The following is a 24,842-nucleotide window of genomic DNA, read 5'->3' as shown; positions in this document are numbered from 1 at the left end:
TATTTTATTTTTTATTTTTTTTTTGTGGTTTTTGGCCGGGGCTGGGTTTGAACCCGCCACCTCCGGCATATGGGACCGGCGCCCTACTCCTTGAGCCACAGGCGCCGCCCTCAAGTCTGTATTTTATAAGCACAAAGCAGGCAGACCATCAGCTAAGCCTTTGAATTTTGTTATTGCTGCCAATTCTTCTATTTATTTTAATGGCACATACCATGACAGCATGTGATGTAGAAAATACTCTAAGTATTTAATGTGAATGTCACTGAAGAAAAGTATCTTAAAGATGTAACAATTTAGAGTAGTAATAAATTTAAATTTTTAACAGCTTATCTTTATAAAAATACTTAAAAGGTACCAAAATATCACTCTCATATTAGAGTTACTACCTACACATTCCAGCCCCTACAAACACGACCTGGGAGGTTACCTCCTTCTCCTCTGGGCAATACAGGGGTCCCGTAGGATGAAGAACAGCTTTCTGTGCATAATAAAAGAGCTCTGATATGTTCTTCAGGTTTTTTGCTGAACACTGAAAAAAAAAAAGAAATTTAAAATTTTACACTCTGAAATCAATTATGAGAGCTAAAAACCAAATAGTAAGGATCCTAGAAGAAAATAAAAACTGCATTTTTTCTTTGTAAACATCACAGTATAAATGTCTACAAAGAGCTCAGGGGGAACACTCCAACTTCTCTGTTTTATTTGATTTACGTGACTTCACAAAGAAAAGGAAATTTATTTCATCTCACAGTGAGCCCCCATCCCATTCAGAACATCAATTTAGTGAAAATTTACCAAAAGTAAATTTCCAAATCAAATGATGAGGCATACCTCCACACAGGTTTCTATTTCTGTATACTGGTTCATAATAGGAAGGATGGTCTCCATACTACTATATTCCACCAGATCAGATTTGTTCCCAACCAATATTAAAGGCAGCCTGAAATAAACAGGGCACATTGTAATAAGGCAAAAATAATTATATTTGCATTTTTATTTTTACTTACATAATAACCCATTCTTCCCACTATAAAATTGGAAGCCTTGAATCGTTTTAAGTATGAGGTCGATATTTTTTAAGCAGTAATTTATTACCTTTTAGAGATACATACTGAAATATTTATAGGATGATATAAGGTCTTAATTTGCTTCAAAATGATCCCAATGAGAAGTGTAATAAATGAAATAGGACTGGACCTTAGTTAATAATTGTTAAAGCTAAGCTCACAGCCTGTAGCTCAGTGAGTAGGGAGCTGGCCACATACACTGAAGCTGGAGGGTTTGAGCCCAGCCCAAACCTGCCAAACGACGACGACAACTGCAACAAAAAAATAGACAAGCATCTTACGGGCACCTGTAGTCCCAGCTACTTGGGAGATTAAGGCAAGAGAATCGCTTAAACCCAAGAGTTTGAGGTTGCTGTGAGCTGTGACGTCATGGTACTCTACCAAGGGTGACATAGTGAGACTCTGTCTCAAGAAAAAAAAAAAAAAAATCGGGCGGCGTCTGTGGCTCAACGAGTAGGGCCCCAGACCCATATGCCGGAGGTGGCAGGTTCAACCCAGCCCCGGCCAAAAACCACACACACCAAAAAAAAAAAAAAAAAAAAAAAATTGTTAAAGCTAAACGAGAGGTACATAGAGATTCAAGACACTACTCTCTTGTTAGTATATGTTTTTTATCTTTTACTTTGGTTCGCTTATACCAAAATCTACCTTAGTATATGTTTGATTTTTTTTCTTTTTTTTTTTAACAAGAGTCTCACTCTGTCGCCTTGGGGTTATATGCCCTGGTGTCACAGCTCACAGCAACCTCAAACTCTTGGGCCCAAGTGATCCTCTTGCCTCAGTCCAAGCTGTTGGGACTACAGGCACCCACCACGACACCCAGCTGGTTTTCTATTTTTAGTAGAGACAAGATCTCCCTCTTGCTCAGGCCGGTCTCAAACTCCAGCTCAGACAATCCATCTGCCTCTGCCTCCTAGAGTGCGAAGATTACAGGTGGGAGCCACTGTGCCTGGCCTGATTTTTTTCAATAAGAAAAAAATTTTTTAAACGTGGTGACTTGGCTTTAAATTCTTTAAATGCAGTAACAGTAAAGACAGAGAAAATCTTTAAATTTGAGATGTATTTTAGAAGAATAACTGAAAGGAGCAGCTGACAGATGTGAAGACTGAAGGAAAGGCAGAAATAAGGAAAACACACAGGTTTTTTAAAGCTCCATGAATTATTCTGATTGTATACCTTTGGTTATAAACCACTACATTTTTTGGAAAACCTCTTGGTGCTGTTAAGAATCTACATTTAGGGGCCGGGCACAGTGGGTCATGCCTGTAATTCTAGCACTGTGGGAGACTATGGCAGGAGGACTGCTTTAGCCCTGGAACTTAAGGCCAGCCTGAGCAACACAGTGAGACTCCATCTTTACTAAATTTTTGTGCCAGGTGTGGTGGCGCCTGTCTATAATCCTAGCTGGCAGAGGCAGAAGAATCACTTGAGCCCAGGAGTTACAGGTTGCAGTGAGATGTGAAGATGCAGCTGCACTCCAGCTGGGGCAACAGAGAAACTGATGGTATGAGGCCTGGGAAAGAAGGTATTGAAGTGTTAAGTTCATACAAGAAATACATTACCTTGGGACGTCAACAAGAAAAATAAGTATGTTCACGTGATTCAGGGAAGGAAAAATAAAAGTCCAGCAATAAGCTTGTGTGTGACTATGGACCACAGCCATACATGAGAATGGGAAATTATATGTTCAAGTGTCAAAAGTCACCTCCAGAGGGCACTGAAAGGGCCACCAAACAAGTCACAGCATTTTAGGAAGTTGTCTTTTTTTTTTTTTTGAGACAGAGTTTCACTTTGTTGCCCTCAGTAGAGTGCCCTGGCATCATAACTCACAACAACCTCAGTGATCCTCTTGCCTCAGCCTCCCAGTAGTTGAGAGACTATAGACACCACCCACAATGCCCAGCTATTTTTAGAGATGGTCATGCTTTTGCTCAGGCTGGTCCTGAACTTGTGCACTCAAGCGATCCACCCTCCTCTGACTCTGAGTGCTGAGATTATAGGCATGAACCACTGCCCCCACCTAGGAAGCTGTTATAGTTAAGCCACAATTTTTTGATGTGGTGGCAGCCCAAATTGGTGGTTAATAGATCCTTTTGCCTTGAGAGAAGGCAAAACTGCCTTCTCTCAAGAGTCCCTCCTAGAAATAGCTCAAGCAATCAGCAAGAAGAACAGGTGTTTGATCCTCCATGGCAGCCCTGTCCAATACAACATTCTATGATGGTAGAAATGCTCTTCATCTGTACTTGTCCATTATTGTAACCACAACTTGTGGCTATTGAGCACTTGAAATGTAGCTAAGCATACCTGAGGAACTAAATTTTCAGTTTTTTTAATATTAATTAACTTAAAGTCCAATCACCAAAACTGACTAGAAGCTACTACACTGGACAGCCAGCTCTAGAGTATCATTCTCTCTTGTCCGCCTTGTCAGTAAGTCACCACAGAGTTAAAACTGTGATGAAGAAGAGCCATTAACTGCAAGGCACAGCACATACAGTGCTGTCTCATTCATGGTCTCCCTTCCATAAATATACGTGAGGCAGAGAGTACACAACTACACTCAACTGTTCAGAACTGGACCTTTTGAGTTTCAGGCACAAAAGTGCCTAGCTAAAAGAGCAATCTAAAAAATTGAGTAAAAAAATCAAATGTATACAATACATAGATATTAGTCTGATTTTCCCAACATTTAAGGTGACTCAAGTACTTTGTAAATAATTTATTTTTGACTCAATAGTATTTCAAGAAAATGTTTTTGTTTCCATTTTGATTTAACTGTAGCCCAGGCATCAGAGTACAACCCTGTCTAAAACAAATAAACAAACAAAAAAAAAAACCCTTAAAACATTAAAATCTAGAACTACCATTCTGCTCAGCAAAGTACAAAATATGTTTTTCTCTTGTTGTTTATTTATCATACATATATTTCTTTCAAAGAATTTCAAAGAAATCTGCCTGCATGAATTCCTAAATGAACATCTCTAGAGTTTTTTAAGTGCTTATACATGTATTATTTCATTTAATTCTCAAAGTAACAAAATGTAGCCAAGATAGGTATTATTCTCATCTTTACTTATAGATGAGGAAACTAAGAAGCCAAATGAAGTTGAAGTCTAAGTGGAAAACCAGATTTCAAAGGCTGTTCTTTTTCCAAGTCTGTACCCTTACACAGACCACACTGCAAGCAATCGGCAATGGGGAAGAAGACCATACCTCATCAAGGAGGCGTCTTAAGATATACATATACATATAAAATACAGGTGGAATATGGATTCAAAAGCTGAGAATCCAAGCAGTTAGAATTTCTCTTACATTTGAAAGAAAAATTATCAAAATATATATATATATATTTTTGAGAGACAGAGTCTTAATTTGTCACCCTCTGTAGAGTACTGTGACATCACAGCTCATAGCAACCTCCAGCTCTTGGGCTTAGACAATTCTCTTGCCTCAGCCTCCCAAGTAGCTGGGACTATGGGTGCCTGCCACAACACCTGGCTATTTTTTTATTGCAGTTTGGCTAGGGCCAGTTTGAACCCGCCACCCTCGGTATATGGGGCCAGCACCCTACTCGCTAAGCCATAGGCGCCACCCTATTATCAAAATATTTAATCTGCCTCAAGTTTGAAATCATTATAGTATCATAGCTCTGTTTCCTGCTTTAATCTTGAATACATTTATTACCTCACATTACTCCCTTGAAAAAAGGTAGACAGATAAATCAACAGATAAAGAAAACGTGGGAAAATGTTAACTGGTGGATGAAAGGTTTTTCTTTTTAATTAATTTTTAAATTTTATTTCTTTGCTTATTTTTTATTTGCTTTTTTGGTTGCTGTTGAGACAGTCCCACCCTATGCCCCTGAACAGAGTGCAATGGCATCATAGCTCACTGCAAGCGATGCCTCAGCCTCCGGAAGCCACTGGGATTACAGGCACTCCACTGCGGCGCCCTGCTGGGTTTTTCAATTTTTTTCATGAGTTGGGTCTCCCTCTCGCTCAGGCCAGTCTCTAGAACTCCTGAGCTCAAGCAATTCTCCCTCCTCAGCCTCCCATAGTGCTGGGATTACAGGAGTGAGCCACTACACCCAGAAGGATGAGGTTTATAAAAGTTCGATGTGGGCGGCGCCTGTGGCTCAGTGAGTAGGGCGCCGGCCCCATATGCCGAGGGTGGTGGGTTCAAACCCAGCCCCGGCCAAACTGCAACAACAACAAAAAAAATAGCCGGGCGTTGTGGTGGGCGCCTGTAGTCCCAGCTGCTTGGGAGGCTGAGGCAAGAGAATCGCGTAAGCCCAGAGTTAGAGGTTGCTGTGAGCCGTGTGACGCCACGGCACTCTACTCGAGGGCAGTATAGTGAGACTCTGTCTCTACAAAAAAAAAAAAATAATAAAAATAAAAGTTCGATGTACTATTTCTTGCACCTTTTCTGTAAGTTTGAAATTTTTTGATATACAAAGTTTGAGAGAGAAAAAAATACCTGCTGTCTTTGTCCGTTCTCTCATTTATGAGAGGAATCCATCGACTCGTTACCTAAAATGAAAATTAAGAAGAACTAAGCCATGATGAGGCGCTTCTTTGAACAGCTCTCTGCCCTTAGACCCATGAAATTCTAAATTGAGCATCAACTTTGTAAGTGCCCTATTGAAATTTAAATATAGTGGGAAAAAAAGATCACACATTCATACCTTATCAATAGAATGCTTGTTGTTAACAGCATACACTATGCAGATGACGTTAGCCTAGAAAAAAATTTAACAAATTAATGGCATTTTTAGATCATAAAAAGATCAAAGTAGCATTTAATTATCAAATAACTAATATATAGGGGGGAAAGGAGAAAACAACTTTAAAAACTTAAAAAATTGCTTGCCTCTTAGAGGAAACAGTTTCTGAGGATTTACAGGAGAAATGCAAACTCAGTATCAGCACTACCAACAAAGAACTGAGAAGGCCCCCTGGGGAGAGAATGAAAAAGGCAGACCGCGTGGAATCACCACTGATTTTTGAAACTCACCTGTGATATTTCTTGATGAAGTTGTTCATCACTTTGTTCTGCTTCTATTAAATGACAAAAAGTCAATGCTTCATATTGTAAATACTTTCACTTAAACAAATGGTCAAGCTAAAATACATGCAACGTCCTTCAAAGCACACGGTACAGTCAAGACTGGGTCATGATGCCAACACAGGGGAAGGAAACAGTTAAACTATGATAAGGTAGCTGGCTAGAATTCAAAGTCGACAAGCAGAGGCACTGTGTAGCAAATCTAGGCCGACATCTGATCAAGAGTTGAAAAGAGTTAGACAAAGGAGATCAGGAACACCAAGCAAGAAAAAGAGGTGCTAAAGAGTGAGAAGCCTGAACAAACAGTCTATATACACACAGAGTCATAAGGCCAGACGAAAATCTGGTTAATAACTAGCTTAAGATCTAGATTGCAGATGGGAGTAATAATAAATAGGGCCCACAAGCAAAATTGTACCCCTCTTTATCATAGATCTCTAGCTAGAACTGGTCTCAATGAGTGGATGTGCCTGCAATTCTATAGGTGCAGGGGATACACATGATATCGATAGGATGAGGAAACAAGAATTGACAACCAAAGTAATTATTGGCATATTAATTTAGACCATCTCAGGTTACATGTGTCTCCTCCTATAAATGCTTGTTATTTCTGACATATAAACTAATATATTAAACTCATATACTATGAGTTTAATGGTATTTTATACAACGCTACATAACATGTTGTATTTTTAGTATCTTTCCGTATGTTGAGTAATCAATGGGTTAAGGCTTCAACTCTGTAATAATACTGAAGTAAATCTAATAATGTGGCTATAAATATTGAAAAAAATTATATAAATAAAAGTAGTTGTGAGATTGATTTTATTTTTAAGAGACAAGGTCTCACACTGTTGCCCAGCCTGGAATGAAGTGACCTGATCATAGCTCACTGTACTCCTGCAACTCCTGGACTCAAGTAATCCTCCCACGTCAGCCCCTTCAGTAGATAGGAATACAGGTATGCACCACCATGCCCAGCTAATTTTTTTCTTTTTTTAGAGATAGATATGCCCAGGCAGGTCTCAACTCCTGGCCTCAAGTGACCCTCCCGCATAGGCCTCTCCAAGTCCTGGGATTACAGGCATGAGCCACTATTCCCAGCCTCAAATACATAATTTTTAATTTTCTAGTAGTAACCATTAAAATAGGTAAATAGGTAAAATTAAATTTTTATCTAACCTAATATCAAAAAATATTTATATCTCTGGCTTGGTGCCTGTAGCACAGTGGTTACGGCGCCAGCCAAATACACCAAGCATGGCAGGTTTGAACCTGGCCCAAGCCAGTTAAAAAACAATGACAACTACAACAAAAAAATAGCCGGGCGTTGTGGCAGGCGCTTGTAGTCTCAGCTATTTGGGAGGCTGAGGCAAGAGAATCACTTGAGCCAAAGAGTTCCAGGTTGCTGTGAGCTGTAACGGCACAGCACTCTACTGAGGGCAACATAGTGAGACTCTGTCTCAAAAAAAAAAAAAAATTGTATTTCAACATGTACTCAATAGAAAAAATTACTGAGACATTTTTACATCTTTTTTTCTTTTTTTTTTTGGCCGGGGCTAGGTTTGAACCTGCCACCTCCGGCATATGGGACCGGCGCCCTACTCCTTGAGCCACAGGCACCACCCCTTTTTTCATGCTAAGTCTTCAAAATCTAGTTGTATTTTATACTTACAGCACTTTTTTTTTTTTTTTTTGAGACACAGTCTCACTCTGTTACGCTGGGGTAGAGTAGCTCACAGCAATCTCAAACTCTTGGGCTCAGCAATCTTCCTGCCTCAGCCTACAAAGTAGCTGGGACCACAGGCATCCATCACCATGCCCAGCTAGTTTTTCTATTTTAATAGAGACTGGGTCTCCCTCTTGCTCAGACTTGTCTTGAACTCCTGAGCTCAGGCAATCTACCTGCCTTGGCCTCCCAGAGTGTTAGGATTACAGATGTGAGCCACTACACCTGTTCTACAGCATATTTCAAATTTGAATAGTTACATTTCAAATGCTTAATAGCCTCAGGCATTAAACAGTATAGTTCAAGTATTTCTTTCTTTCTTTTTGAGACAGAGCCTCAAGCTGTCACCCTGGGTCCAGTGCCTGCCATCACAGCTCACAGCAACCTCCAACTCCTGGGCTCAAGCAATTCTCCTGCCTCTGCCTCCCAAGTAGCTGGGACTACAGGCGCCTGCCACAACGCCCGGCTATTTTTTGGTTGCAGCTGTCGTCGTTTGTTTGGCGGGCCCAGGCTGGATTCGAACCCACCAGCTCAGGTGTATGTGGCTGGCGCCTTATCTGCTTAAGCCACAGGCGCCAAGCCCTAGTATTGCTTTAATACCAGCTAGACCAAACAAAGTATTATCAATGTATTTACACCCAATTTTTAAAAAAGAAGTTGTAGAGTAAACAATTTAATGGTTAATACATAAAAAAAATTTAAGTTATTAAAAGCAATACCGATACGCTCCTAAAATCATATAATGTAAGCAAGCCAATTGTTTTAATTATTATCTTATCTGGGAAAAATATTGGCAAATTGAAGAACAAATCCAAAACTCAACAAATTCTTGAATTCAGAACCCTTCGTAAATCACAAGAGCATGCTTATGCCTGACCCAGAACTTCTCTCTGCAAACATGTCAATTCAAAGAAGGTAATGACTGCTGGTCATTTACATTCCTCCTCCTTTTCATTATTATGGAACCCAATTTGTTAATTTGGGAGAATTGCCAGATGGAGGGTGTGGATGGGATGTGGGTGGTGGCAGAGAGACAATAAATGAAACAAGAATCATGAAGGATCATTTATTGCTACAGAGAAAGGACTACCTTCTTTGAACATTTTGTAAAACCTAAGTTTCCTTTCCCAATACTATGAAGTTAACCCTACACTTTCACTTACCAGAGGATATTTATTACCTGAGTAATCTACAATATGTGTTGGAACTCTCTCAGGGGTGACATCAGCTGGAATGGTGATTTCTTCTGCCCGAGGAGGAACCTTTGTTTGCAAACAAATATAGAAAAGGAATAACTCTGGATATTATCAATCAAACTTGTGAAAAGATTATATAAATGTATCTGTACAGGTTAAATAGCCTTAATCTAAAATTCCAAAACCAGGCATGTGCCACTGCACTTGCTAATCCTAGCACTTTGGGAAGCTGTGGCAGGAAGATTATTTGAGGCCAGGAGTTTGAGACCGGCTTGGACAACATAGTGAGATCCTTTCCCTAAAACATAAAAAATTAGCCAGCTGTGGTGGCATGTAATTGGAGTCCCAGCTACCTGAGAGGCTGAGGTGAAAGAACTGCTTGAGTCCAAGAGTTCAGGGCTACAGTGAGCTAGAATTGCACCACGACACTCCAGCCTGGGTGACAGAACAAGATTCGGTCCCTAAAAAGTAAATAAATAAAAATAAAACTCCCCAAACCAAAAATGCTCCAAAATTCTAGCCTTTTTGAGTGCTGATATGATGTCAAAGAAAACACTTATTGGAGCATTTCTGATTTTCAGATAGGGGATACTTAACCTGTAATTATGCAAATACCCCAAAATCTGAAATTTGAAACACTCCTAGTCCCAGGCATTTTAGATAAGGTACATGCCTTCTTCACCCATACCCATTTGGTGTATCTTTAAGTGTTTATTTTTGTGCTTTTCCACAGATGTAAATATATATTAAAATTGTGTGACACAAACTTTTTTTTTTTTAATTCTCATTTCTACCTATGTAGGCATAGGACTTTTTTTTTTTTTTTTTTTTTTGAGACAGAGTCTCATTCTGTTTCTCTTGGTAGAGTGCCGTGATGTCATCGTAGCTCACAGCAACCTCAAACTCTTGGGCTTAAGTGATTCTTTTGCCTCAGCTTAGTGACTAGCTGGGACTACAGGGGCCCACCACAACACCTGGCTAGTTTTGCTATTTTTATAGAGACAGAGTCTCCTCGGTCTAGCTCAGGCTTGTCTTGAACATCTGAGCTCAAGCAATCACCTGCCTTGGTCTCCCAGTGTATTAGGATTACAGACATGAGCCAAGCCCAGCCCAGCATAGGACATATTAAGAATATTTCAGATTTGACACAGGCACAAACAATTCCTAAATTAATTTAGTGTTTCAAACATTAGATTTTTTTTTTTTTTTTTTGAGAGAGTCTCAAGCTTTGCCCTGGGTGGAATGCCATGGCATCACAGTTCCCAGCAACCTCAAACTTTTGGGCTTAAGTGATTCTCTTGCCTCAGCCTCCCAAATAGCTGGGACCACAGGCACCCACCACAATGCCTGGCTATTTTTTTATTTTTTGGTTGTAGTTGTCATTGTTGATTGGCAGGCCTGGGCTGGATTCAAACCCACCAACTCTAGTCTATGTGGCTGGTGTCATAGCCACTGAGCTACAGGCACCAAGCATAGATTTTTTTTTTAATTTTTAGAGACAGGATCTTGCTCTGTTGCCCAGGCTGGAATGCAGTGACATGATCATAGCTCACTGTTCTGTTAAATTCCTAGGTTCAAGCAATCCTCCCACCTCAGTCTCCTAAGAAGCTGGGACTACAGATGTGTGGTACTGTGCCTGGCTAATATTTTTATTTTTTATTTTTGTAGAGAAGGGTTGGTCTCACTACATTGTTCAGGCTGGTCTTGAACTCCTGGCCTTACACTATCCTTCTGCCTCAGTTTCCTGAGGATTACTGCCTGGGATTATAGGCATAGTCCAGTTCATTCTATTGTGTTTGCTTTTTTTCAGGTTATCACATAAAGTTTTAATCATTCTATTTTGTTGAAGGCTTAAGATACTCTGCCAATGAGGAACTAAATTAATTCAAAATCTTCTTCAAGTAAACCAACAAATAATCAAAATGTATTTCTTCCAGAAGATAACTGGCTACATACACCATTTTTCTAAAAGACCGTATGTTGGGGTTTTTTTACTGTCTTTTAATTAATTAAAAAAACCTTACCAACACTCAAGAGGACTATGGTAAAACGATTTTAAACTAGGTTAAACTATCACAGAAAACTTTAACATACTATACACTGAGTGGTTATAAATTCATGCTATTGATTCCACAAACAAAACATGAAAATATACATATCTTAAATTAAGTAATTACTTATTTAGCTAGCTTATCTAAGAGAAAAAAGCAAACCATCATGTGGCTATAAATGTTGAAAACACTATTACAAAACACATCAAATTCCTGTCTAGGGTGGCCCCTGTGGCTCAAGGAGTAGGGCGCCAGTCCCATATGCCAGAGGTGGTGGGTTCAAACCCAGCCCTGGCCAAAAACCAAAAAAAAAAAAAAAAAAAAAAAATTCCTGTCTGAACAATGAAATTAATACAGATATTGGTAACTACCCTAAGGAAAGGGCATATGTAACCTGTGACACTAATAATACCTTTTTTGTAAGAAACACATAGAAATCATTTTTATCCTGATGCATGGATCCCATTCCCTATAACAATATTCCAAATTTACACAAGGATTTGGCCAATAGCCGCTCATACTGAAATTTACAAAATGTAATGTACTGCCAGTAGTAATAAAATCACCTTACTACTTTGGGTGGCACTTTACTACTATTAAGCTCATCACATTTGAGACCCACAATAACCCTTTTAGGTGGCTGGTCCAAAGATAGTGAGTTACCTCACTTGATTGTTCGGTCAGTTACAGACGGAGCTTGTTGTTTTAGAATTTTAGTGGTTCTAACAAATACAGCTCATAGACCAGCGTCGGGGAGAACCAAAGTGGGGATTCACACCTTTCATCCTAACTTCAACTCATGGAACGCTCATCATCTCTTTTTTATTTTGAACTTATGAGCAACATTTTATTGTTAAGAAAGCGTTGCATAGCTTAGATTGTACATGTGTCCCTTCCAGCTCTCATTTTACCAATGAGACAACTAAGTACAGAGAGGACCAATGTGCTAGATAAGATCAAAGACAGGAATGGACTCAGGTGGACTCAGGTGTAGCTTCACTCTTTCTTCTACACCCACTTCATAGACGTCCTCCATACACTAACATGAGCTTATTAAAAATCACAACGGTCATCACTGAAGCATTTCCTTCAGTTAAAACAAACTGTCAAAAAGGAAACATGTGCAAAAGTAAGAGTTTATTTCATTTCAATTCAGTTTTGATAATTTAAAAGCATTTTAAATACGGAAAAGAAATAAAAATGTTTACCTCTTCTGGAAATTCTTCACTGACCAGAGACATAATCAGTGATGTCTTCCCAACTCTAGCTGTGAAAAGAAAAATCATTACTTTAATAAAGTATTTAGTCTACATAAGCTCAAATTCTGCAATCACATAAAGAAATCTGCTATTTGTTACCTAAACTCAGATGAATCCAAATTACCAAGTTTAGTACACCACCTGTATTTTTTCTGCTTAGAAAAGTAAACTGTACTCAGCCAGCGTGGTGACTCACACCAGTAATCTTAGCACTCTGGGAGGCCAATGCAAGAGGATCTCTTGAACTCATGAGTTAAGAGACCTGAGTAAGGGTAAGGATGAGACCCCACCTTAACTAAAAATAAAAAAATTAGCTGGATGCAGTTGCAGTCCTAGCTACTCAGGCTGAGGCAGGAAGATCACTTGAGCCCAGGCTAGGATGACACGACTGCACTCTAGCCAGGGTCACAGAGCAAAACTCTGTCTCAAAAAAAAATAAAAAATAAAAAGTGACACATTCATTGTTTTCATTTTCTTTCTTTCTTTTTTTTTTTTTTGAGACACAGTCTCACTTTCTCATCCTCAGTAGAGTGCTGTAGTATCTCAACTCACAGAAACCTCAAATTCTTGGGCTCAAGCAATTCTCTTGTCTTAACCTCCTGTGTAGCTGGGACTACAGGCACCTGCCACACGCCCAGCTGTTTTTAGAAACGAGGTCTCACTCTGGCTCATGCTGGTCTTGAACTGGTGAGCTCAGGCAATCCACACTCCTTGGCCTCCCAGAGTAGGAGGATTACAGGCATGAGCCACCTTGCCTGGCCTAATCTTTTTTGTTTTCAAAAAAGATTAATAAAATACATATTGTGAAAGCAAAAGTCTCCCATTAAATCCCTCAGCAACTGTTTAGTACATATATTCTCGCAGATTTTTCCTATGTTAACTTATAATAATTTACTACAGTGGAATCACAGTATTCATACTACTATGCGATTTTTCATTACCACCTAATTATGCATATCTCCTGGGAAGGGAGAAAGGAAGAGTTATTGCTTAATAGGTATACAGTTTTTTTGTTTTTGTTTTTGTTTTTTTTTTTTCAGTTTTTGGCCGGGGCTGGGTTTGAACCTGCCACCTCCAGCATATGGGGCTGGCGCCCTACCCCTTTGAGCCACAGGTGCCACCCTGTTTGTTTGTTTTTTAAAGACAGAGTTTCACTTTATTGCCCTCAGTAGAGTGCCATGGTGTCAAAGCTCACAGCAACCTCCAACTCCTGGGCTTAGGCGATTCTCTTGCCTCAGCCTCCCAAGTAGCTGGGACTACAGGCGCCCACTACAATGTCCGGCTACTACTTCTCAGAAGTAGATCTCAAGTCAGCACACATGATCTTTTTGTTTTTAACAGATATTGGTAAACTATCTCCCAAAAAGAATAAACCAATTTACATCATTACCAACAGACTATCAGAATTCTTATTTCTCTATAACCCTATATTCTTTTTTTTATTAAGTTATATACATATAGATCATGAATACATTTATGCATATGTGGGGTACAATGTGTTGATTTTTTTTTATACAATTTGACGTGCTTACAGCAAACTAATATAGCTTTCACCTCATTTAACCCTATATTCTCTGTTTTTTAAGAGCATTATGTTTAGGCCAGGCGTACTGGCTCATGCCTATAATTCAAGCACTCTAAGAAGCTGAAGTGAGAGGATCACTTGAGCTTCTAAGGAGTCTGAAGCCAGCCTGAGCAGACCTTGTCTCTATTAAAAACAGAAAAAAAATTAGTCAGCTGTCATGGTGTGTGCTGTAGCCCCAGCTGCTTGGAGGCAGATAGGATTGTTGCAGCGAGCTATGATCACAGCACTCCACTCTAGCAGGGGAGACAGAGCAAGACTCAGTACTCCCCCAAAGGTATTGTATTTAAAAAGTTAGAAGAAACTTCTCTGTTACATTTTCTATTCTAGAAATTTAATATACAAACTTTGAATTACTAATTTTTATTATAAAAGTTGCCAATCACTTTCTAATCACACAATTACAACTGTTTCACATTTAGCTGCTTATCAACTAAATGCTTTCATGATTCTAGAGGAAAACAGTCCACCTCCCTATTGGTCTCTGCCATCATAGCAAATGATAGTTTCCAAAATTAAAATCTAAACAGAAAAGAAATGAACATTTTTAGAGTTAAGAAAAGTTACATTCCCTTCTTAAATGATTAAAAGAAAGTCAAGTCTTTTGGGAAAGTAAAAAATGGCTGGCACACAGGAAGGAGAGTCCGACTACTTAGACAGTGCTGTGAACACGGGAGTTCTGCTGGTGTAACAGGTGTCTTCTAGCTGATCTGTAGCAACCTTTCAATTGACTTGTGTAAGAAACCTTGGGCCTTTCTCAAGTAGCTGATAATAGTTAACATTTCTCTGAGTTTCTGATGATGGCAGTGAATCCAAAGCAAATCATTATGGAATTTCTAGAACCCAGTCAATAATGTCAGTTTATTCAGCTCTCTACAACATTTTCAAATGAAGAAAGTGGGACCCAGAGACATTGTTTTTTTCCCTTAGGATCTCACTAAAAGATTAGTTGCAGGTCAGGTATATATGCCTGTGATCCCAGCACTTTGAGAGACTGAGGCAGGAGGATTGCTGGAGACCAGGAGTTTGGTTGGGACCAGGCTGAGCAAGACAGTATCACCCCATCACTACAAAAAAATTTTTTAAAAATTATCTGCTTAAAGGTGCCTGCCTGTAGTCTCAGCTACTTGGAGGCTGAGGCCAGAGGAGGAAGGTTCCAGGAGTTTGAGGTTGCAGTGAGCTATGATACTGCCACTGACTGCACTGCAGCCTGGGTAAGAGAGCAAGCCCCCCTCTCAAAATAAAAAAGTTGGCTGCAATCTCTAGCTGGCCAAGCCAGTACTTTGCTTTATCATTCCATACTTTAAAAACTACTACTAATAGTTAATAAGACTGAAGGTAATGATGACCTCTAAAGATAGCATGCATCTCACACACAAATACTTTAAAAAAAAAAAAAGTTAGTTAGAATATTTACTGATTCACTGGTGAGTAATTCATCAGCTCTGGCTCAGTTTTATTTTTTGTTAATTTATTCTGAGAAAGTTTCAGACTGAGAAATTGCAAAAATAATACAAAGGATTCATGTCTATCCTTTATCCACATTCCCCACAGGTTAACATTTTACCATATTTTCATTTCATTATTTTCTTTATATATATTAATACATATTTTAAATCATCTGAGAGTAAATATACCTTAGTGTATATTTCCTAAAGATAAGATCATTCTTTGGCGTACCCATACTACAGCATCAAGAATAGGAAATGAACACCAATACAATCCTGCCCGCCTTATTCACATCTTATCATCTGTACCACTACTACCCTTTATAGAAAAAAAAATTTTTTTTTCTTGTCCAGGATCAAACACTACATTTGGTTGTCACATTTCTTTCTTTCTTTTCTTTTCTTTTTTTTTTTTTTTTTGCAGTTTTTTGCAGTTCAAACCCAAGGCTGGGTTTGAACCCGCCACCTCCAGCATATGGGGCTGGCGCCCTACTCCTTTGAGCCACAGGCGCCACCCTGGTTGTCGAGTTTCTTTACCTTTCTTTAATCTGGAAGTTTCTTACTCTTTTTTTTTTTTTTTTTAATTCTGCCCCACAATGGCAGAGCCCCACACAAAGTCCCCTGCAGAATCCTACACTTTTCTTTTTTTCTTTTGCAGTTTTTTTTAGCCGGGACCGGGCTTGAACCTGCCACCCCTGGTATATGGGGCCAGCGCCCCACTCCTTGAGCCACAGGTGCCATCCATGGTTTTAATATTCTTTAATGTTTGTGTGTTTTTAGCAAGAATAATCCAAAAGTGATACTGTCCCTCTCAATGCATCACAGCAAAAGGCAGATGACTTCAATTTGTTCCATTAATGATGATGTTAGAGGTGGTGTTCACCAGTGTCTATACTTGGAAGTTATTTTTCCCTTGTAAGGAAATACTTTGAGACTATCAAACTTCTGCTTACAAGTCTCATACTTATCGATGATTCTTGTTTGAAACAAACATTGCTGGCTCAGCACCTATGCTCAGTGATTAGAGCGCTGCCACATACCCCAGGGCTGGCAGGTTCAAATCCGGCCCAGGCCTGCCAAACAACAATAACTACAACAACAACACAATAGCCAGGCATTGTGACCAGCACCTGTAGTCCCAGCTACTTGGGAGGCTGAGACAAGAGAACTGCTTAAGCCCAAGAGTTTGAGGTTGCTGTGAGCTGTGATGCCACTGCACTCTACTGAGAGTGACATAGTGAGATGTCTCAAAAATAAATAAATAAATGAAACATTGCTGTAGTGGTTCCTAGATAGTGATTTTCTTTTTCTTTCTTTTTTTTTTTTGTAGAGACAGAGTCTCACTTTATGGCCCTCGGTAGAGTGCCGTGGCCTCACACAGCTCACAGCAACCTCCAACTCCTGGGCTTAAGCGATTCTCTTGCCTCAGCCTCCCGAGTAGCTGGGACTACAGGCGCCCGCCACAACGCCCGGCTATTTTTTGGTTGCAGTTTGGCCGGGTCCGGGTTTGAACCCGCCACCCTCGGTATATGGGGCCGGCCCCTTACCGATTGAGCCACAGGCGCCTCCCGATAGTGATTTTCTATTTCTGCCAATAGTTCTATACTACTACACTTTCTACTGTAAGGAAAAACTTTCCCTTCTGATACACACATACAGGACATACTTCATTTCACTTCATTGCACTTTGCAATAAAATTACATTTTTTACAATTTGGTTTGTGGCAACCCTGTGTCAAGCAAGTCTATTGGCACCATTTTTCCAGCTGCAAATGTTCACTTTGTGTCTCTGGGTTACATTTTGGTAATCCTTGCAGTAGTTCAAGCTTTTTCATTATTATTATATCTGTTATGGTGATTTGTGATCAGTGATCTCTGATGCTGTCATTATTGTTTTTAGAGACAGGCACTTGCTGTGTTGCCCAGGCTTGCCAGCACTAGAAATTCACAGGTGTGACCCCACCACTAATCAGCACAGGAGTTTTGACCTGCTCCATTTCCAACCTAGGCCAGTTCACCCCACCTTAGGCAACCTGGTGGTCCCCCACTCCTGAGAGGTCACCATATTGATGCTGAACTAGTATGGACACCAGATTAGCATAGAGCACTCTAGCCCAGAAATCCTGGAATCAAGCGATCCTCCCACCTTTAGGATCTTGAGTAGGTGGGATGATAGTCACCTGCCACAACAGCACCCAGCTGTTACTATTGTAATTGTTTTGGTGTACCATGAACCGTGCCCATATTAGATAGTGAATTTAATCTATAAATGCTGGGTGTGTTCTGACTACTCCACTGACCAACTAAACTGTCTCTCTCACTCATCTTGGGCCTCCTTATTCCGAGACACACCAATATTAAAATTAGGCCAATTTATAATCCTACAGTGGCCTCTAAGTGTTAAAGTGAAAGGAAGAGTTGCACATCTCTCACTTTAAATCAAGAGCTTAGTGAGAAGACATGTTGAAAGCCAAGACCCATGGAAAGCCAATTAGCAAAGTTGTGAATACAAAGGAAAAGGGTTTTGTTTCTTTTGAGACCGAGTCTTACTATGTCACCCTCGGTAGAGTGCTGTGGTGTCATAGCTCACAACAACTTCCAACTCAGGCTCAAGTGATTCTCTTGCCTTAGCCTCCCAAGTAGCTGGGACTACAGGCGCCCGCCACAATGCCCGGCTATTTTTTAGAGACAAGGTCTCGCTCTTGCTCAGGCTGGTCTCGAACTCCTCAGCTCAGGCAATCCACCTGCCTCGGCCTCCCAGAATATTAGGATTACAAGCATGAGCCATCACTCCCAGCCAGGAAAAGTTCTTGAAGGAAATTAAAAGTGATACTCAAATGAACACACCAATGACAATAAAGTGAAACAGTTTTAGTGCTGATATAGAGAAAGTTTTAGTGGTCTGGATAGAAGATCAAAGCTGCCACAACACTTCCTTAAGCCAGTGATTCTCAACCTTCCTAATGCCACAACCTTTTAATATAGTTCCTCATGTGGTGGTGACCCCCAACCATAAAATTACTTTCATTGCTACTTCATAACTGTAATTTTGCTATTGTTATGAATCTAATGTAAATATCTGATACACAGGATGTATTTTCATTGTTACAAAGGGGTCAAGACCCACAGGTTGAGAACTGCTGCCTTCAGACAAAGCCTAACAGGAGCAAGACCCTAACTCCATTCAATTCTATGAAGGCTGACAGAAGTGAGGAAGCTGCAGAAGAAAAACTGAAAGCTAGTAGAAGTTGGTTCATGTGGTTTAAGGAAAGAAGCCATCTTCATAACATAAAAGTGCAAGGTGAAGCAGCAAATGAAATGCAGAAGTTACAACAAGTTATCCAGAAGATCTAGCTGAGATCACGGAGGAAGGTGGCTACACTAAACAAGATTTTCAATATGGATGGAGGCCTCAGATTGGAAGATGACGCCATCTGGAACTTTCATTGCTAGAAAGAAGTTAATACCTGGCTTGAAAGCTTCCAAGGATAGGCTGACTCTTGTTTAGGGCTAATACTGCTGGTGATCTTAAGTTGAAGCCAATGCTCATCCGCTATTCTGAAAATCCTAAGGCCCTTAAGAATTATGCTAAATAATAATAATAATAATAAAAAGAATTATGCTAAATCTTCTCTGCCTGTATTTTATAAGTGGAACTACAAAGCCTGGATGGCAAAACATCTGAACAGCATGGCTTATTGAACATTTTAAGCCCACTGCAAAGACCCACTGCTCATAAAAGATTATTTTCAAAACTTTACTGCTCATTGACAATGCACTTGATTACCCAAGAGCTATAACAGAGATGTACAAGGAAACTGATGTTGTCCATGCCTGCTTAACACAATATCCATTCTGCAGCCCATGGATCAAAGAGTAATTTCAAGTTTATTATTTATTTATTTTTTATAGACAGAGTCTCACTTTGTCACCCTCAGTAGAGTGCTGTGGCATCACAGCTCACAGCAACCTCCAGCTCTTGGGCTTAGGTGATTCTTTTTGCCTCAGCTTCCCGAGGAGCTGGGACTATAGGCGCTCACCACAACGCCCAGCTATTTTTTTGTTGCAGTTTGGCAGGGGCCGGGTTCCAACCCACCACCCTCAGTATATGGGGCCGGTGCCCTACTCACTGCACCACAGGCACCGCCAAGTTTATTATTTAAGAAACGTATTTCATAAGGTTATAGCTCATATTGTGATTCCTGAGAAAAGTAAACTGAAAATCCTCTAGAAAAAAATTCACCATTCTAGATGGCATCAACACTGAGGTAAGATCCTTCACCAGCAAAAAAGATTATAATTTGCTGAAGGCTCAGATGACGATTAGAATTTTTTTCAGCAAGAAAGTATATTTAAATTAAGGTATCTACATTGCTTCTGTAGACATAATATTGCACACTTAACACTATAGTACAGTGCGGTCTAAAAATTCATGTAACATATTTCATTGCAATATTTGATTTATTACTGTGATGTAGAACCAAACTTGCAATATCTCCGAGATATGCCTGTATATGAGTATGGACTCATGGATTCCCATATTATCTTATTCTCTTATAGGTTGTAATCCATTGTTGCCATTATTTGAGAGGCTCAAATTGTTCTATTTTGCTTTCATTTGATTATATATTTGTTTATTTTTTAGAGATAGAGTCTTGCTCGTGCTCAGGCTGAACTCCTTAATTCAAGTAATCCTCCTCACTAAGCCTCTGAGGTGTGAGTCACCATGCCCGGTCTCATTTGTGTAATTTTTAAGTACAGCATTTTCCAGAGTTTTGTGAGTCATTCCAGTGAATAACTGAATCTGAGAGGTTGTGAGAAACCCTGAATTAGTATTCAACCAGTTTAAAGTGCGGTAGCTTAAGGGCCCTATTTGCACCTGGCATCTGAAGTGTAAGGGCAATCCTGCTGGGAACCTTGTTCTTTGTGAAATCTGATGCTAACTCTAGGTAGTGCTACAATTGAACTGAGTTGTAGGACGCTTGGTTGGTGTCAGAACTCAGAGGCCATGAAAGTTAAGTTACGGCTAAAAAAAAAAAACACCTGAGAAACACTGCAATAGGTCTTCTATCCCAGAACGCTAATTCCACCCAGATGTATTCACACCCTGCCTGGATCAAACCAGGGAAAACTTGACAACATACAGAGAATAGGGTGGCGCCTGTGGCTCAGCGGGTAGGGCGCCGGCCCCACATGCCAAGAGTGGTGGGTTCAAACCCGGCCCCGGCCAAACTGCAACAACAACAACAAAAAAAAAAATAGCCGGGTGTTGTGGCAGGCGCCTATAATCCCAGCTACTTGGGAGGCTGAGGCAAGAGAATCGCCTAAGCCTAGGAGTTGGAGGTTGCTGTGAGCTGTGTGACGCCACGGCACTCTACCAAGGGCGATAAAGTGAGACTCTGTCTCTACAAAAAAAAAAAAAAAAAACATACAGAGAATATTAATTTAAGCTTCTTTATGACATACCTTTTTTTGTACAGACTCCTCTTACTTTTAGTTCATTTGGTAATTTAATTTACCTGTTTGTCTTCTAAGTACAAATTTAGTCTTAGAGACCATGTGGAGATAATATGAAAACTATATTAAATAAAACAAAACTTCCATAAACACACGGATAGTGCTATGTTCAATCACGTAATTAAAAAAAGGAAGGAAGGGGAGGAGGAAAGGAGATGGAAGGAGAAACAGAAAGAAAAGGAGGGGAGGGAAGATGATGAGAGGAAAGGGAAAGAAAGAAAGGTATTTAGTTCTCCCAGAAGCCTCTAAACATAAATTAATAATCAGTGATCCAGTAAAGAACTGTGTATTCTTCTTCTTCTTTTTTTTTTTTGAGACAGAGTCTTACTTTGTCGCCCTCGGTAGAGTGCTATGGCTTCACAGCTCACAGCAACCTCCAGCTCTTGGGCTTAGGCAATTCTCCTGCCTCAGCCTCCCAAGTATCTGGGACTACAGGCACCTGCCACAATGCCCGGCTATTTTTTGTTGCATTTTGGCGGAGGCTGGGTTTGAACCTGCCACCCTCGGTGGGACTGGCTACTCACTGAGCCACAGGTGCCGCCAGAAGTGTGTATTCTTAAGACAGTGTTTTACCTGTGTGATATCTAGGCAACCTCATATCACCAGTAATCTCTTGAAGGACTTTTTAGATCTCCTTGGTGAAAATATGACACTTCCTACCAGTTACTAAGCATCTCCAGAAAGATTAAGGAACAAATATTTCACTATCACCCATAGGAAAATTCTCAAGGGCAAATCACGTGGCACTTAATAAACACAGCTGTATAGCTTAGGGGTTAAGAGCACAGATTTGAAACAGAAGAAAGTAGATTACTTCTGTGGGGAAAAGAGGGCAATAAAATGGGAAGGGGTGTCAACTGATTGGTGAGAATTTATCTCTTAAGCTAAATGATAATTATTTGTTATATTATTCTTTATTGTCCATTATAAATAATTCATTAAAAAAGAAGAAAGAGAACACAGCCTTTGGAATCAGACAGAATTGGGTTGAAATCTTAGTTCTAGTACCCTGTTTCCCCGAAAATAAGACAGTGTCTTATTTTCTGAAATAAGAAATAAGAAATAAGCACTTCTTTCTGAAAGTGCTCTCATTTCTTCTGTTTTGCTGGATGGGCTTGGGTGGGGTGTTTGTTAGCGCTGTTGTGTTTATTTACCAATTTGTACATTATCTGTTGTCCTTTACTACTGTCAACAGTAAATATAGTTTGGTAAAAAAAAAAAAAAAAAAAGCACACCTTAAAATAAAGCACATCTACCCAAAGATGCGGTAGGTCTTATTTTCAGGGGATGTCTTATCTTTCCTGTAAGTAGGTCTTATTTTTGGAGGATGTCTTATTTTCGGGGAAATGGGGTACTTAACAGCTGTGTTTCTTTGAGCAAGTGATCAAGATTCAGTTTGTTCTATAAAATACAGTATGAGAAGCAGGGTGGGAAGTAAAAAGAAAATAATAATAAAACATTTTTTAAAGTTTAAAAAATAGTGGCCAGTTGCGGTGGCTCACGCCTGTAATACTAGCACTCTGGGAGGCTAAGGCAGATGAACTGCCTGAGCTCACAAGTTCAAGACCAGCCTGAGCCAGAGTGAGACCTCATCTCTAAAAATAGCTAGGTGTTGTGGTGGGCGCCTATAATCCTAGCTACTTAGGAGGCTGAGACAAGAGAATTGCTTAAGCCCAAGAGTTTGAGGTTTCTGTGAGTTGTGACGCCATGGCATTCTACCAAGGTTGACAAAGTAAGACTCTGTCTCAAAAAAAAAAAAAAAAATAATAATAATAATAATAAATACACAAAGTATGGACTAGCCTCATAGGACTTTTAACAGGATTAATTAAGATGAGAGCTGTATAATGCTTAGCACAATACCTGGCACATATTAAGTAAACAAATGGTAGTTGGTGTGATGATGGTTATGATGAGTTAAGTGAGCACTAGCCTGAGCCAAAAAGTCTGGATTCAGTAAGTAGCTTTTGCCCTTAACAGTATGATGCTGAGTTGTCACTGACTCTCTCTAGAGATGCTCCATCAGTTAAAAAAAAAAAAAAAAGTGGAGGGGTTTGACTAAATGTTATCTAAATGTATATGCTATATGATTAAAATACAATGTAGCATACCTAGAAAAACAGGTCTATAACACAAGAAAGAGTGCATGTTAACATTAGATAAGATATAGGACCTGAGAAATTGCAGAAAGATCTGCAGATATCTGTTTTAATTATGTATGGAAAAGTGATTTGGCAGAAACACTTGTCCAGCTTACAAGAACAAAGTAGAACTCACCAAGCATCTAGTAATTTCTAGATCTTACTGACTTACACCCAATATTTTGTAACAATGTTTCCTTAATAATTCCATTCATCATGGCTTTAAGGTCCCAGCAACCCCAAACCTTCTGCTAATTTAAGGTGGTATTCCTCACATTATCCATTGAAGTCCATCCTAATTCCACCTGAGTAAATACAATGGAAGCAAAATACATAAGTTTCTTAACCTATTGGATGGGATTACTCCCATAAACGCACTGTAAATTAAAAATGTATTTAATGCTTGCAGTATAGCAGATGGTCCCTGATTTGCAAGAGCACTTCTTGCAATTTTTCTACTTTACAATTGGTTTACACAAATGTTAATAATACACAGCAGACTAGGTACTGAAAACAGCAAGCCTTTTAAAAGGATCTAATGCCTATATAATTCTTATGACCTCTAAACTTCTGGGCCTTTCTGGTCCCAGTAGAGATGTCTAGATTTTTTTTCCCTAGTGTCTCTAAAATATCATAAGTACCGGGCAGCGCCTGTGGCTCAGTTGGTAGGGCGCCGGCCCCATATACCGAGGGTGGCGAGTTCAAACCTGGCCCCGCCAAACTGCAACCAAAAAAATAGCTGGGCATTGTGGCAGGCGCCTGTAGTCCCAGCTACTCGGCAGGCTGAGGCAAGAGAATCACTTAAGCCCAGGAGTTGGAGGTTGCTGTGAGCTGTGTGATGCCATGGCACTCTACCCAGGGCCATAAAGTGAGACTCTGTCTCTACAAAAAAAAAAAGAAAAAATATCGTAGGTACCACCAGCACAGATGCTCCCAGAAACATTTCCATTTTTCAAGAGTTCACCTAGATATTTTAAACATGTCTACTTTCTTATCCCTAATCTACTACATTAGAATGGAAAATATGCGGTGGCACCTGTGGCTCAGTGGATAGGGCGCCGGCCCCATATACCAAAGGTGGCGTGTTTGAACCCAGCCCCGGCCAAACTACAAAAAAAAAAGAATGGAAAATATGGCAGAGGGCTAGAGGAAGATGCGGTGCTTTTGCACATGTAAACCTGGCATTCTGGAAGGCCAATGCAGGAGGAATGCTTGTGCTCAGGAGTTTGAGATCAGCCTGAGCAAGACCCTATCTCTACTAAAAATAGGAAAATTAACCAGGCATTGTGGTGGGTGCCTGTAGTCCCAGCTGCACAGGAGGCTAAGGCAAGGGATCACTTGATCTGGATTCTTCTCATAATTCTTTTTTTCAAAATTACCTTTTTAAAATTTTGCCCATTCCAAGAATGGAAAAGCAAGTATCCAATTGTACTCAGTGCCAATATGAAGCCAGTAGATGAACTAATGCACACCCACACAAGAGAAAAACTCAATTTAAGTTGAGGGGGGGAACAGACAAGAGGGAGAGGGGCGGAGGGTGGAGGTGGGGAGAAATAGGTGTGCTCCCACTTAAAGGCACAAAGTAAGGGTATATGGAACACCTCCTGGGAGCAGGACACAATTACAACAGGGACTTTACCTAACAAATGCAAACACGGCAACCTAATTATTTGTACCCTCATATTAATTTGAAATAAAATAATAAATAAAATTTTGCTCATGTCCCACCACTAACATGCTCACCAATTTCAGAAGAAACCTACCCAATCTTTTTTTTGGAGGCAGGGT

General features: G+C 39.9%; 1 protein-coding gene across 6 annotated transcripts in view; it reads right to left on the bottom strand.

Moving 5' to 3' along the window:
• The window catches only part of RHOT1 (ras homolog family member T1), an 85,176-nt gene that overhangs the window by 41,668 nt on the left and 18,666 nt on the right, over window positions 1–24,842 (bottom strand). For all 6 annotated transcript variants that reach the window (XM_053568821.1, XM_053568822.1, XM_053568824.1 and 3 more), the window contains exons 2-8: window positions 12,316–12,374; window positions 9,041–9,122; window positions 6,081–6,124; window positions 5,752–5,805; window positions 5,544–5,596; window positions 832–940; window positions 428–529 (exon numbers count right to left, since the gene is read on the bottom strand). In XM_053568821.1, the coding sequence (XP_053424796.1) occupies window positions 428–529; window positions 832–940; window positions 5,544–5,596; window positions 5,752–5,805; window positions 6,081–6,124; window positions 9,041–9,122; window positions 12,316–12,374 (503 nt within the window). The remainder of the gene's footprint in view (window positions 1–427; window positions 530–831; window positions 941–5,543; window positions 5,597–5,751; window positions 5,806–6,080; window positions 6,125–9,040; window positions 9,123–12,315; window positions 12,375–24,842) is intronic.

This window comes from Nycticebus coucang, chromosome 18, assembly GCF_027406575.1.
Source record: "Nycticebus coucang isolate mNycCou1 chromosome 18, mNycCou1.pri, whole genome shotgun sequence".
Classification (NCBI taxonomy): domain Eukaryota; kingdom Metazoa; phylum Chordata; class Mammalia; order Primates; family Lorisidae; genus Nycticebus; species Nycticebus coucang.
Note: the sequence above shows the minus strand (reverse complement) of the source record. Positions and strands in the feature narration are given on the sequence as shown.